Genomic DNA, 14,169 nt, shown 5'->3' on the forward strand with positions numbered 1-14,169 from the left:
GCACAATTATATACAAAGTGTTTGTACATCATATATCTACAAAGATTTACCACAAGGATTTGGAAACCCACAGGGTTATAAAGTATATGCAGGCAGTACTGTAACTCCGGGATGGGGGGTTACAAGGCACATCAGGTAATGGGGGGGGGGGGTTTACATCCAACGTCCATTTCCATAATTTGTCCCATTGCTGTTTAGAAGAGATACACTTGTCTTTTTGCACATAACCATACAAACTTTTCCAGAAGAGATTTACTGTCTCATCCACGTGAACCTCTCGGTCCGGTCTTCCCTCCAAGATAGGGCTGAGAGAGACTCCTGCCTGCAACCTTGGAGAAGCCACTGCCAGTCTGTGTAACAATACTGAGCTAGATGGACCAGTGGTCTTATTTAGCTGGTATGAGGCAGTTTCCTATGTTCCTATGAATTGCGTCACATATTTATAAAATAGTAAATACATAGGATTTAACACTACTGTTTATTAGAATGTGCATCTCCCCAAAAGATTATAAACTTTCGGTCCAGGGTTTCATTCATGTTAAGATCCAGGCCTTGCATGTGATCAAATAACAAGGTTCAGTCTTGAAACAGATGGACTTAGAAAGAGCTTCTGACAAAGTGAAGAGTGCATGAACGTCCTCTATCACCAAGCTGCTTGGACCATGCAACTCAAGTTAGTCCCCACACATTAGATAAGTGGGGAGAAGGTTTCCAGACCAGAGGGTGGTGTTTCCAAATGAGTGTGGAGCACACACTGGGCCCTGGCCTGGCATCACTTTCCACCCCCTAGAAATTAAGAACTGTTTTAAGTTTTCATCAGAAAGTATTTTGGGGGGAAATAGTTCAATTTTTAGTTGGTAACATGTAGCACTTAAACAGCACTTAAGAGTACTCAATAACCATTTTGTTACATTAGTTCTGTAATCCTGACAACAGCCCCCCTAGTCCAGGTTTGCAGCTCATTTTTAAGGTAGCCTACTACTCCAGGTCTACTAATCACCTTATATGTTTTGATCAAAACAATACCTTATTGTGTTAACCAACAAAAGAGGCTTACTATTCCAGATTCAGGCCAAATACACTCCCAGTTCCCAGTGGAGGGTAAAATGTGGAAGCCGGAATTCTGCTTTTTCTCCAAGCAACAAAGGGTAAAGTGAAATCTAAGACCCATTAGCCCAATTCACATGAGCGTGGTGTAGTGGTTAGAGTGCTGGACTAGGACCGGGGAGACCCGAGTTCAAATCCCCATTCAGCCATGAAACCAGCTGGGTGACTCTGGGCCAGTCACTTCTCTCTCAGCCTAACCTACTTCACAGGGTTGTTGTGAAAGAGGAACTCAAGTGTGTAGTACTCTGGGCTCCTTGGAGGAAGAGCGGGATATAAATGTAAAAAAATAATAAAATAATAATATACAACACACACACAATCTAGTTCAGTATGGCCAATACACAGCCCAATACACCGGACAAGGAAGGGGCTGTGCTGAGAATGCACCGGCCATGACCTTAGCAGAGGACATACCAACATGCTCCTGGGTGTCCCTTTATTGCATGAGGGGCTTTTCATCTGAATAACCCCCTCTACATGTGCTCCAGATACCTGTTTAAATCGGCCCTCTGTGTACAGTGTACATACGCTATTTATATATTATGATCAATGCACATACAGTAGTATACTTCTTAGCTGCATCTTGCATTAGAAGGGGCCTGTACCCAGGTTTGCTTTTAAAATAAATACATATATTGCCATGCATACAAAAACGTGTGCAAGCGTACAGACACCCAAACATACAACCTAATGTCTGATTAGGGCCAATACCTCATTCTGAACATTCAGGTCCACATATTGTATTTCTCTTTGGATTATGAATCACTTTGGAAGTACCAGCGAGAAGCAACACACACTTTTCTACGAAGGAAGGGAGGGAGTTGGGTCAGAGATAGGGTTCATCTAGTCCAGAAGTGGCCTGAAGGCAACCGCCCCCCTCCCCATAGCTTGCCTTCCAGCAACTGGTATTTAGAGCGATTCTGCCTCTGAATCTGGCTGGTTGGAATCTCGAAGGCTTCTGTCCCCCAGCGTTCTCAACAGGGGAAGGTAAAAAGTATTAGCTTCTGCTTACCTTTGTCCGCCTCATTTTCTTTCTCCGGAGCGGAAAGGAGAATTAATGGTTGTGCCCCGACCATCCTCTCCCTTCAACCCGTCGGGTTTTCAGTAACTGCGGCTGTATTTGTCAAGTCATTAGCAGCAATTGCTGAAGACCTGATAGATTTCGGGGGCGCGGGGGGGGTGCGCGCTGCGGACGAAGTTATGTACGGTGTAAAGCTCTGCACACTTCGATGCCAGGCCCATTGCACACAGTCGGGCTTATTTTCAAGTAAACACTCCGCATCAGGCTGCATAACTCTTTCCCCGCCCATTGCAGAGAATGCAGCTGGTCAGGAGCCCTCCAGATTCCAAACAGCGGGGGTTGGGGGTTGGGGGCTCCTATCCAGGTGGGAGTAGGAAGGGCGGAACGGGTCTGACAGTGTACAGTGATCAGGTAGGCAGAAATCATTATGCACAGGCAGATGTGAACCAGACTTCCCTGCTGAGTGTACAATGGTATGGATGGCAAACCCGGGGCTTGTCGCCCCATCACGCGTGAAACAGCCCTGAAGCGTGATTCAACTCCGTGGGACTTCCAGTCTAGGCAGTGCGGGCCCTGGGAGGGTTAAAGCCGCCGCGCCCCCTTTCGCCGGGCAGCAGGCGGAGCAGAGAGTGGAGCTTGGCGCGCTGTCGTCGGGCGACCCTCTCATTCCTGTCCCTGGGGCGCGCCGCCTCTTGAGGCGGGGAAAGCCGGGCTCGCCTCCACATTTCCCGGGCGATGGCACCTCCCGACTCCTGCCCTGGGCCAGGCCCCTCCCTCAGCAGCCAGCCCTCTCAGCAAAGCCCTGTGGGTTTGCTGCGCCCCCGGCATTCTCAGGGGAGGCTGCTCGGGCAAGCTGCGTCTCCGCCCGTCCCTTTAAGGCACGGCAGCTGGGAGCGAGGGAGGGAGTGCCGGCGGCTGCCCAGGTGCAAAGAGCGCAGTGGCAGCAGGCGGCACAAGCGCAGCGGGCCCCCTGCCCGCCCTTACCCTCCGCGGTCTAATCTCGACCTCGAGTGGTGGCCGGGCTCCGCGCTGAGAAAGGGCGCTCGCTCTTCCTCGTCTGGACACTCGCAGCTCTCCAGGGAGCAGAAAGTCGGCTTGCGGGGCTTTCGATGGCGCTTCTGTGCTAGTCAGCTCCGGAGTAGCCGGGGTCAGTGTCTCCAGCCCGGCCCGCTGCTTGCCAGCGCCTCCATCCCTTCTCTCTCTCTCTCTGCTCCACCCAAGAAACTTCCTATTCCTCCCGCCAGGCTGCGGGGACCCGATCCCATCTGCCCGCCCCGCGAACGGCGTCGCTTCAAGGTGGCAAGTGAAGAGAGTCGGAAGACTGCGCTCCCCGACTCTCATACTTGGAAGGCGCGCTGGGACCCAATTCTGCCACAGAGCCCAGAACAAGTCGACATCCTCCCGACTTCGGTCCTGAAGCTGTCAGGAGCGGCGGCAGCGACGGTCGTGATCGATTCCGCTTTGAGGGCTTGAGAGATTGCAACCGACCCAGCCCGCTGGAGGTGAGCTAGTCTGCAACACCTTTTCGGTGGGGAACGAAGAACCCCGACTGGATCTCCTAGCCAGCCAGTGCTTTGGAGGGTCTCTCCGGACTTCAGCCCCGAAGGCTTCGCACGCCAAAGCCGGGAGCCACCCGCAGGTGTGCGTGCTGTGGGTCCCAACCCCACCTCGGCCAGCCTCATCCTCAGCACTGGTGCCCAAGTCCCGAGAGCGCTTTGGGCTTGGATAGCTCCCTCCAGTCAGAGGCCAGAAGCAGCGAGGCTGGCGCCAGGGCTGCCCTGTGTTGCCTCGGATCCTGCGCGGTCGACGTCGGTAGCCGGCCGGAGCCTGGCATGACGGCGGAGAGCTCCCAGTCCTCGACTTGTGCCGCGGCGGGCCATGCGGAGAGCGAGGCGGCCGGCTCAGAGTCGAGGCTTCCCGCGCTAGTGAAGGCGGAGCCGCCCCCGCCTGCGGAAGCCTTGGAGCTGGAGCCGTCGGAAGAAGAGGCGGCAGCCGCTGGGGGGCCGCGGGCCGCCGCTGGCGGGCGTCGCAGGAAGCGGCCTCTGCAGCGCGGGAAGCCTCCCTACAGCTACATCGCCCTCATCGCCATGGCCATCGCGCACGCCCCGGAGCGGCGCCTGACGCTGGGCGGCATCTACCGCTTCATCACCGAGCGCTTCCCTTTCTACCGCGAAGGGCCTCGCAAGTGGCAGAACAGCATCCGCCACAACCTCACGCTCAATGACTGCTTCGTCAAGGTGCCCCGAGAGCCCGGCCGGCCGGGCAAAGGCAGCTACTGGGCCCTCGACCCGCACGCGCGGGACATGTTCGAGAGCGGCAGCTTCTTGCGCCGCAGGAAGCGCTTCAAGCGCAGCGACCTCTCCACCTACCCGGCCTACATGCACGAGGCGCAAGCCCAGCCCGTCGTCGGGCCTCCGCTGAGCACGGCCTACGCGCCGCCCGCCGCCTTGTGCTACCCGTCCCCGCCGTCCCTCTTTAGCCTGGGCCCCCTCATGGCACAGCCGGGCCCCGAGCTGGCCCAGCAGCAGCATAGCCCGGACGTGACCGCCTCTCCTGGCGGTGCAGCCTGCTCCTTTGCTGCATCCACTGCTTACCCCAGCCAAGGCTGTGCAGCAGGCCCTGGCCTCCCGAGGCCTCCCAATGCGGTGCCTTACTCCTACCCGCTCCCCAGTACTCAGCAGCTCCAGGTGAACCAAGGCTCCTACTCGCCCAGCAGCAGCAACCACCTCTTTGGGGCCTCTGCCCGCCTGGCGATGCCTACCTCACCCCCACTCAGTAATGACACTATGGATTTCTATGGCAGGATGTCTCCTAGTGCCTACAGTTCCTTGGCTCATGGGTACAATGCCGGGGGACAGCTCAGCAGCCCTGGGGCCTACTTGCGGCACGCGGCCTATTCCAGCAACATGGAAAGGTTTGTTTCTGCCATCTGAAGGCAAGGAGGAACTCGGGGTTGGAAGAAGATGACAGTCTGGGGCAGGGGTCAAGATCTGCAGCTATGCCTGTCCAGTGGCCTGTGTTGTCCCACCCTGTGATCATAAGCATGTTACTCTCCACTGTGGGCGGTCACAGCATTCCTCAGCCACATGTGACTGGATGTTCTCTTGAGAACTGCTAATTCAAGACCAAAAAGGAGCAGGATGGTGACCATGTGAGGTTCTTGACTATCAGAATGACTGAAACCTTTGAAGTGTGTGTACTATGTGATATGAAGCTAGTGACTGAAGGGGTACGGACTTGGGGTATCTAGAAAGCACAGGGAAGCCGTTTTCGGCAAGACTGTGAAGTGTGAAGACAGCTTCCTAAATAAATCCTGGGCTTCCCCACTCCTGGTTGTTTGCCTGGGCTTGACTTTGTGGGCTTCTTGCCTTTCTGCTGCAGCCATAGTTTTCATAAATAGCCAATCTCTCTCTCTCTCTCTCTCCCCATTCTTTTGGCCTAGCAAATTATGAATAACTAGGTGTGTGTGTTATTTCTCTGTGTAAACCACCCTGAGCCATTTTTGGAAGGGCGGTATAGAAATTGAATGAATGAATGAATGAATGAATAGCTTTGATTCCAAGTTTTCAGTGACTTGTGAATCACAAATTCATTTGGTCAAATAAAGATGGGGTCAATGAATCACACTTCCTTTTGGGTCCTTGAGCCAAACACGCTATATACTGTCTTCTGATAGCTTTGGAAATGCAAATGCAATAAATAACTTTCCCAACAGACTTCTGTCATTTTTTAAATGAGTGCACCTGATATAAAGACATTGGATAAGATATTGGGTTGGGTCAATTTTTGTAAGCAAGAAAAGAAACCTGCCTCCATTCCTCAGTGTACTAATTGTTCAGTGGCTCCCTTATTAGCTTTTAGCCTCCAGTCAGGTTTCTTGTTGGGTTAGAATCTATAGTCTGCAGTCTTACTCAGATGAGAGGATGTTTGTTAATTGTTTAAAGATCAGATTTCGGAAAACTTCCAATCCACTCCCATGTATTCTTTGTTCTATGCAGGGGTGTAGCTATAACTGAGCGGATGGTTTCAAAGAACCTGGCCCCCCAGCTCCAAGGGGCCCCCCAGCTACACCCCTCCTTAATTTCTTCATTATCTCCCTCCCTCCAAGGGGCCGCCAGGGAGAGGGGCGAACACAGGCCCCCTCTCCCCTAGCTACGCCCTTGGTTCTACGAAATAAATTCCTTGAGAGAAAATGCTTTTCCTCATATCTAGCATAATATCTTTTTCTCTTTTCTTTGCTAGTCGAACGACCATAACAATAAAGATGACGATTTTCTCTTTTCATCTTCAATTTTTATTATCTGGAACTTTTTACTTGAAGTCTAGCGTACAGAAGTTTTTATAATTTTTGTCTGTTATAAAAATCAAAGGATTTATTGGGAAAGGCAGCTGAAAATAATGTTGCCAGGTTGTAACCCTGAGAACTGGACATTACCTCTTTTTTAAACCTTTAATATTACCAACACAGTGGAGATTGTGCGCTTGCTGCACCTCCCATCTGTCCCTTCCCCAATCCATCTTTTTTTCTTTTCTTCCCCCTCCACCTGATGTAGCAAGTGGGACTTTAACATTGCCTCATAGTGGATGGTGGAGGAGGAGGTGAATGGAAAGACTACATAATTCCCCACTTTCATTAGCAATAAAGGAAAAGTTCAGTTCCCCAAGTTGCAACCTGGCAACCTAAATGTTTATTATTCAAACTGATGTAAGATCCAGTGAACTGGGTGCTGTCCAGATACCTAATAAAGACAGGTTCACATGGGTAGATACGTACACATGTGTACAAGTTCCTAGAGGTAACATCTAAGATTTCAGGGAGTGAGAAGTCACATATCAATCAATCAATCATCTTTATTACTGTCAAAGACCAGCACAGGATATAGTACAGATCCAATGAAATAAAAGAACATGTAGCGATTATATTAATTACATTAAAATAATTATAAACCAGATTATCTTGAAGTAGGTACAACTAAATTGCTGCAAAATCATAACTATAATTAGACTATAAGATTATGATTAATGAAATACAACTCTAAAAATTGTGGGGTGACTAGTAAAATAAGATAAAACAATGGCAAAATTATGCTTAATAAGATACAATCCTAGAAGTTGTGGAGAGATTAATAAAGTAGAGATAAAACAAGGGTAAGTATATAGGTACAACTATCTGTAGAAGTAAGGCATCTAAAAGTATAAAATAGTCAAAATAACATAATCGCTAAAATGTGAAGTAGAGCAACAAATTAAAATTAGACGATCAAGTAAAATAGTCAGTAGTTAAAAATCTGCTACAAGGGGTATGGGCTGGCAATCGGGGTCCGACGGATCTTCCACGCAGACAAATCACATATCTAGATACTCCCCATACGGATCTCTCAGTGGCTATCAAGACTATTGACCATAGTATCCTTCTGGAACGTCTGAGAGGGTTGGAGGTGGGAGGAACTGCTTTGCAGACTCCAGATGGTGCCCCTTGGAGACTGTTGTTTTTCAAAATCAGAACTTTCATATGGTGTCCCTCAGGGCTCCATATTGTCTCTGATGTTGTTTAACATCTACATGAAACTGCTGGAGCGATCATCAGGAGATTTGGTGCAGGATGTTAGCAGTATGCTGATGATACCCAAATCTATTTCTCCATGTCAACATCATCGGGAGAAGGCATAACCTCCCTAAATGCGTGCCTGGAGACAGTCATGGATTGGATGAGGGATAACAAACAGGCTGAATCCAGATAAGACGGAGGTACTTATTGTGCGGGGTTGGAACTTGGGAGATGATTTTGATCTGTCTGTTCTGGATGGGGTCACACTTCCCTGGAAGGAACTGTTATGCAGTCTTGGGGTGCTTCTGGATCCAAACCTTTCTGGTGTCCCAGGTTGGGCTGGTGGCCAGAGGTGCTTTTTATCAGCTTCAGTGGATAATGCTAGCTGTGTCTGTTTCTTGAAATAAATGACCTCAGAACAGTGGTACATATGCTGGTAACCTTGAGGCTTGACTACTGCAATGCACACTGTGTGGGGCTGCCTTTGTACGTAGTCCGGAAACTGCAGTTGGTACAAAATGCAGCAGCCAGGTTGGTCTCTGGGTCATCTTGGAGAGACCACATTACTCCTGTATTGAAGGAACTACACTGGCTGTTGATAGGTTTCCGGGCAAAATACAAGATGCTGGTTATCTCTATTTATAATTATCTAAGGCAGGGATTCTCAACGTTGGGTCCCCAGGTGTTATTGGACTTCAACTCCCATAATCCCCAGCTCCAATGTCCTTTGGTTGGGGATTCTGGGAGTTGAAGTCCAATAACACCTGGGGACCCAACACTGAGAATCCCTGATCTAAGGCATACCCATTGCTAATCCCGTGTGTGGCAGCTCTTGCGAGAGTTCGTGAACAGCTGCCGGGACTTGCAAGAGCTGGTGAGGAGGGAGGGATACCAAGGAGGAGGAGGCACCATTGCGAGCTGCCGAGGATGGCCGAGCAGGCAGCAAAAGTGGTCACGGGCCGCCTTGCGAGCAGGATGAGAGCTGGTGGTGGGGGGAGGTTGAGGAGAAGGTGCCGCTGCCACTATGAGCAACCAACAAAAATGGTCCACCAGGCTCCTCGTGAGGAGGATGAGAGCTGGGGGGAGAGGGCAGTGAGGGAGACTGGCTGAAGGGATGGCAGGAGAACTGGCTGAGCCGAGAAATGGAGGGGGAGGAAGGGAGAACTAGGGGCACAGATGCTCTGCTCCTGGGTCAGCTAGTAACCTATAAAGCCCTAAACAGCATAGACCCTGGGCATTTAAGGGAACGTCTTCTTTGCCATGATCCCCACCGCCCATTAAGATCATCTCGAGAGGTTTGTCTACAGTTGCCACCAGCCCATCTGGTGGCTACTCAGGGATGGGCCTTCTCTGTTGTTATTATTTATTTATTATTTATTTGATTTGTATACCACCCTTCCAAAATGGCTCAGGGCGAGACTTTGGAATGCGTTCCCTGTTGAAATAAGAATCTCCCCTATCTCTGACAACATTTAAAAGGTCAGTCAAGACACATCTGTTCATCCAGGCTTTTAATTAGATTTACAGTTTTAATAGTTTTAAACACTTTTCACATCTTAATTTTAAATATTTTTAATGTTTTATTTTGTTTTTATTGTATTTTTATTGTAAACCACCCAGACATGAGTTTTGGGTGGTATAGAAATTTGTTTAAAAAATAAATAAAATGAAATATATTCAACATTTCCCTATCTGGGAGAAGAGTTGTAGCCAGTCTTCTCACTGACATGCTAGTTTTCTAAGTGCAGGGAGTTTTGTTTAAACAGCGAACATACAACACTCACCCTGCAACAGTCTGAAATGGTACAATCCCAGGAATTCAATGTTGTATTATTTGTATGCCTGTGTAGATTGACTCTAAGAGCCAGCAAACCTTGATCTTCAAGCACCCTCCTAAGCATCTCTCCTTAAGAGCATAAGAGTTGCATGCAGAAGGTTCCAAGTTCCCTGCCTGACATCTCCAAGATAGGGCTGAGAGAGAGACCACTGCCTGTAACCTTGGAGAAGCTGCTGCCAATCTGTGTAGACAATACTGAGCTAGATGGAGCAATGGTCTGACTCGGTAGAAGGCAGCTTCCTATGTTTCTATGAGCATTATGATCTTTTCAGTCTAGCAGTCTCTCAAAAGTGGCTAACTAGGTTCTCTGGGTATTCACAATAACTCGATGGTGATAGCCTTTTCTTTTTATTTGTCCTTAGCATCTATTATTCAGGAAAATACTGCCTCTTCCATGCTGGTTCTATTTGTCATGGTTAATAACTATGGTTAGGCCCACCTTCTATGTGTGTGTTTAGTAATCCTTTGCTAAAATCTAAGCTAGTGGCCATCACCACATCTTGTGGCAGCACATCCCTAAAGTTAATGATACACTGTGTGAAAAAGTCCTTGATTTGGTCTGGCCGGAACCTCCAGTCAATCAGCTTGATTGGGTTCTCTCGTATTCTGAGAAGAGAAAAAATCATGAAAATGTTCCAATTGATCCCACTGGTTTTGTGGCCATGTATGTAATGAAGCATGGATTGCAGGTCTAGAATTCTGTACTGCCAAGATTGATGTCGAAAGCTGAACACATTTTGTGATGTGAATCAATTGCATGCACTGGACAGCTCTGCATATTTTAACACGGTTAGCACACTTCTACCTGCTTGGTCTGGGTGTTCTTTTCTCAATATCTGGAATTTTTATTTCATCCCATTTTTGTCTACAGACCCATGGAGGAATGCTGGTTCCCAGACGTGTGTGTGAGTTTCATAGAGAGAGAACAAACGAGATGGGGAGTTATATGGAGAGAGTTGGACACGCTGAGTGAAGAAATTCCACCCCCCTGAGCAGTGGACTGCTTTCCCCAAGTCCTCTAAGGATCAAATTAGGCGTTACTTTAAGCATGTAACTGAGGCTGGCAGACATAGTTTGTTTTACTCAGGGAGTAGCGGCCTGCTCAGTGCTTCCCACCCCATGGATCCAGAAGTGCACCTAGGTCATTTTGGAGCCTGGACCTAAAGGCCTTTGGAGGCCCCCCTCCCCTGCAAATTAAGCATCATGCTCGGCTGGGTGACCACACCACCCAGCACAAATTAGAGAGGATTTTGGGGCCCCTGGGGTCTGTGGAGGCCCTGGACTTTGGCCCCGAAGTCCAGGGGTGAGAGCCCCTCTGCATGGATCAGCACCAATTGCTTTTTCCCCAAGGCAAAAAGAAGCCAGAGGGGGGAGCCAATCTGACTCAAGAATTGGGGGAGATCCTTTTTTTAAAAAACCCTCTCCCAAACCATGGTCCTGATCTATGTGGGGCCCAATCCAGTTGCTATTTACTGAATTGAAAACAAGCACACTAGCCCCATTCATGCATGCAAAGTCATCACAAGGCATAGAAACAAACTATTTTAAACTCAAGAGTGCAAGAATTCCAAAACAACCCCCTGGAGTATCTATCAGAGGTCAAATAAATTACAGTGAAATAATTGGTGCTTTTCATTCTCTTATAAATGTCAAGAGGAACCTTTATCCTTATTTCAAACATAGGGTGCACTGTGACTGTACATTCTGTTGAAGTTAGTGGTAGAATGCATGGGTACCAGGGGCGTAACTCTAATAGGGCAAGGGCAGACAGTTGTCTGGGGGCCCACTGCCTTGGGCCCCCCCCAGAGGCAAGTCACATGACCGACTCCCCCATCCACGCACGTGCCTGACTCCCCCATCCACGCACCTGCCCGGGCTTCCTTCAGTTGTATTCATCCTCCGAAATTGATGTGAGTGTTAAGACCTGGAGCTACCAGAACAGCATGTCTTTCTCTAGTACCATTAACTGACTTGCATCGTCCACAATTTACAAAACCTTAAAAAAAAAAATTTAGGATGATGTGCTTCAGTGAGGGCGGGGGGGGGTCATTTTAAAATCTTGTCTCTGGGCCCACTCCAACCTTGCTACACCCCTGATAGGTAGTAATGGCTGCAACCCGCATACACAAAGTGACTGTCACCAATAGGTCTTCTCATTTCTCTTTTACAAACCCATTGGTTTTTGTGAACCCTCCCTGCTCACACACACAGTGCAATCTCCCATCCTATCCCTTCAACTCCCTTTCCCCCTCTTTGCCATAGGGAGGAACCCAGAATGGGATTTGGGGCAGCTAGTATTATGAATCTGGAGGGTGTGCACAATAATGCGTGCTTTGGGGAGTTGTGCAAGGCTCCTTGGAGAAACCCAGTGTGAGGAAAGACTTTGTACTGTGGAAGGAAGTAATTCAGCAATTACTGCCATGGGTCTTCTAGCTCTATTTTGAGTCCTATGTTTTGTCCAGATTTTTGTTGCTTATTAGTTTATTTATTTTGTTCAACACCCAATTTGGGCGGGGGTTGGATTAACCACATTGGGATAATTTTATGAAAGGCAGTATATACATCTAACAATCAGTCAATCAAAATCCTCTTTCCCCCTCTGCATCCCCAATCCCCAAGGGGTCTGATCAAGCTGCTATGTAGTTTAAAATAAACAAAACATAGCAGTGTTAAGCATGTATGTGCTTAATGTAACACGTAGTTTGACCCAGAAGCTCAGCATGGTTAAGAGAAGCTTCTCACTTTATTCTTTAGACCAGTGTTTCTCAACCACCGGTCCCTGGACCGCTGCCGGTCCCCGAAGGGTTGAGTGCCGGTCCCTGACTGGGAGTCAACCCCCCCCCACAACTGAAATCAAGGCACTCACTTACTCAATTTTGCACATGGCACGGAAGAGGAAGAGTATCACGGAGGCGTGGGACCCTTCTTGTGCCTTGCCTCCACGTGCTGCTGAGATCTTCCTACAGCTATCTTATTCCCTATCTTTACAGCTTCAAACTGTATGCGATGCGGGGGCATGGAGGAAAAAGTATGGCAGTGGGCGCCACTTGAAGGGCTGCTGGTTCTTGCATGCTCATTGTTTGCAGCCAAAGGTTGGTTGATTGAAACCCAGCTGCCTGTTGTGGTCGAGGCGCCTTGAGAGGGAACGCTGTTTCCCTCTTGCATCAGTGGGGCTTGCTTGTATGTTGTTTTCATTGGCCCCATGTAGCTTTTGAATTTTTCTAATGGCCCAACATCCCCTCTCCATTGAGTAATCACAAGCACCTCCACTCCAGACATACTGGAGACAAATTTGTTCACCCAGGCTTTTAGATTCAGGGGTTCTCAACCTTGGGTACCCAGACATTGGTGGACTTCTACTCCCATAATCCCCAGCCATAATGGCCAAATGCCATTGTTGTTGGGGGTTATGGTAGTTTAACTGAGGGACCCAAGGTTAAGAACCCCTAATATTCCATGTTTGCAAAAGATTCCAAATTTAATTATTTTAATGCTTATATTATTTTCATTCTAAACTGCCCAGAGATGCAAGTTTTGGGCAGTATAGAAGTCTGATAGACAGACAGACAGACTTGAAACCCCTTTACTAACTGCTGGTCCGGGAAACTGCGCATGAAGAATGTAGCGGTCCTTGAAACTCTGCACGAAGAATTTAGCGGTCCTTGACTCCAAAAAGTTTGAGAAACACTGCTTTAGACTGCTTGTTTGATACTAGGCTGAACCTATAAGTAAGCAGACCGAAGGGGAATTACAGTAGTGGCATCACTGCCATTTCTTTAACTTGTTTTGTTTTTTGTTTTAAGATAAGGAGAGAGCTGAGAGAAGGAAGCGGGGCCGGGAGGGGGGGGAGAGAAAAAGAGAGTAAAAGAAGACAAACATAAATGATACAAATAGATTGTCCTGTGTTGCAAGCAGAGGCGTATCTAGGGAAAATAGCACCTAGGGCAAGCACTGGAATTGCGCCCCCTGTCCAAACATCCGACACCCATCTTTCAGATAACTTTACCATAATATCAGCTGAAAAATACAAGTCAGGCTCGTTAATCTTTTAATATTTCAAAAACTATTTAGCAGTGGATGTAGCCAGACCAAAAAGTGCTGGAAAACTACAAATTCCAGTATGCTGGGGCTCATGAAATACCCAAATACTATATGGAGGTATACTTGGAAAACTAAACAGAAGTGCCTGTCTAATTCTCTACTATTCATTGTAGCATCACCATTACATAAGTTTTAAAAATAAATGGAGAATTTGGCTTTTCCCAGATACTCTGAAAAAATTAAAGGATATGCAGAGTAAACTGTGTCACTGCTTGGAATATATTCTAGTCTTTCAGAAAGACAGTTAAAATGAGAGAAAGAGAGCAAGAAACTCCCAGTGGGCCTTAATACTAAGGATTTCACACTGATTCAAAGACAAACTCACCATTAATAGCCTTATTATTAAGACATCACATTTAACTCACTTATCACAAGAAGCAAAGTAAGAGCAAATGAATACAATCCTAGCTCATAAGCTTCAGCTCAGTATTCACAAGCCCTGATTCTCTGTACATAGTGCCAAACTGACGATGTGTACAGTGACTTATATTATATTAAATTAAAAAAAAACCTATAGCCCCTTCGGGGGCTTCCTAAAGCCTGTGGGGTGGGTCT

The 14,169-nt window shown here is 48.0% G+C and overlaps 1 protein-coding gene across 1 annotated transcript; it reads left to right on the forward strand.

The window, feature by feature from the left end:
- Nucleotides 1–3,441: 3,441 nt before the first annotated feature.
- On the forward strand, nucleotides 3,442–5,842 carry FOXE1 (forkhead box E1). Its single transcript, XM_053299505.1, has one exon. It carries the CDS (start codon nucleotides 3,961–3,963, stop codon nucleotides 5,059–5,061), a length of 1,101 nt encoding a protein of 366 aa, XP_053155480.1. The 5' UTR covers nucleotides 3,442–3,960; the 3' UTR covers nucleotides 5,062–5,842.
- The last annotated feature ends 8,327 nt before the right edge of the window (nucleotides 5,843–14,169 follow it).

This window comes from Hemicordylus capensis, chromosome 2 (assembly GCF_027244095.1).
Source record: "Hemicordylus capensis ecotype Gifberg chromosome 2, rHemCap1.1.pri, whole genome shotgun sequence".
Classification (NCBI taxonomy): Eukaryota; Metazoa; Chordata; class Lepidosauria; order Squamata; family Cordylidae; genus Hemicordylus; species Hemicordylus capensis.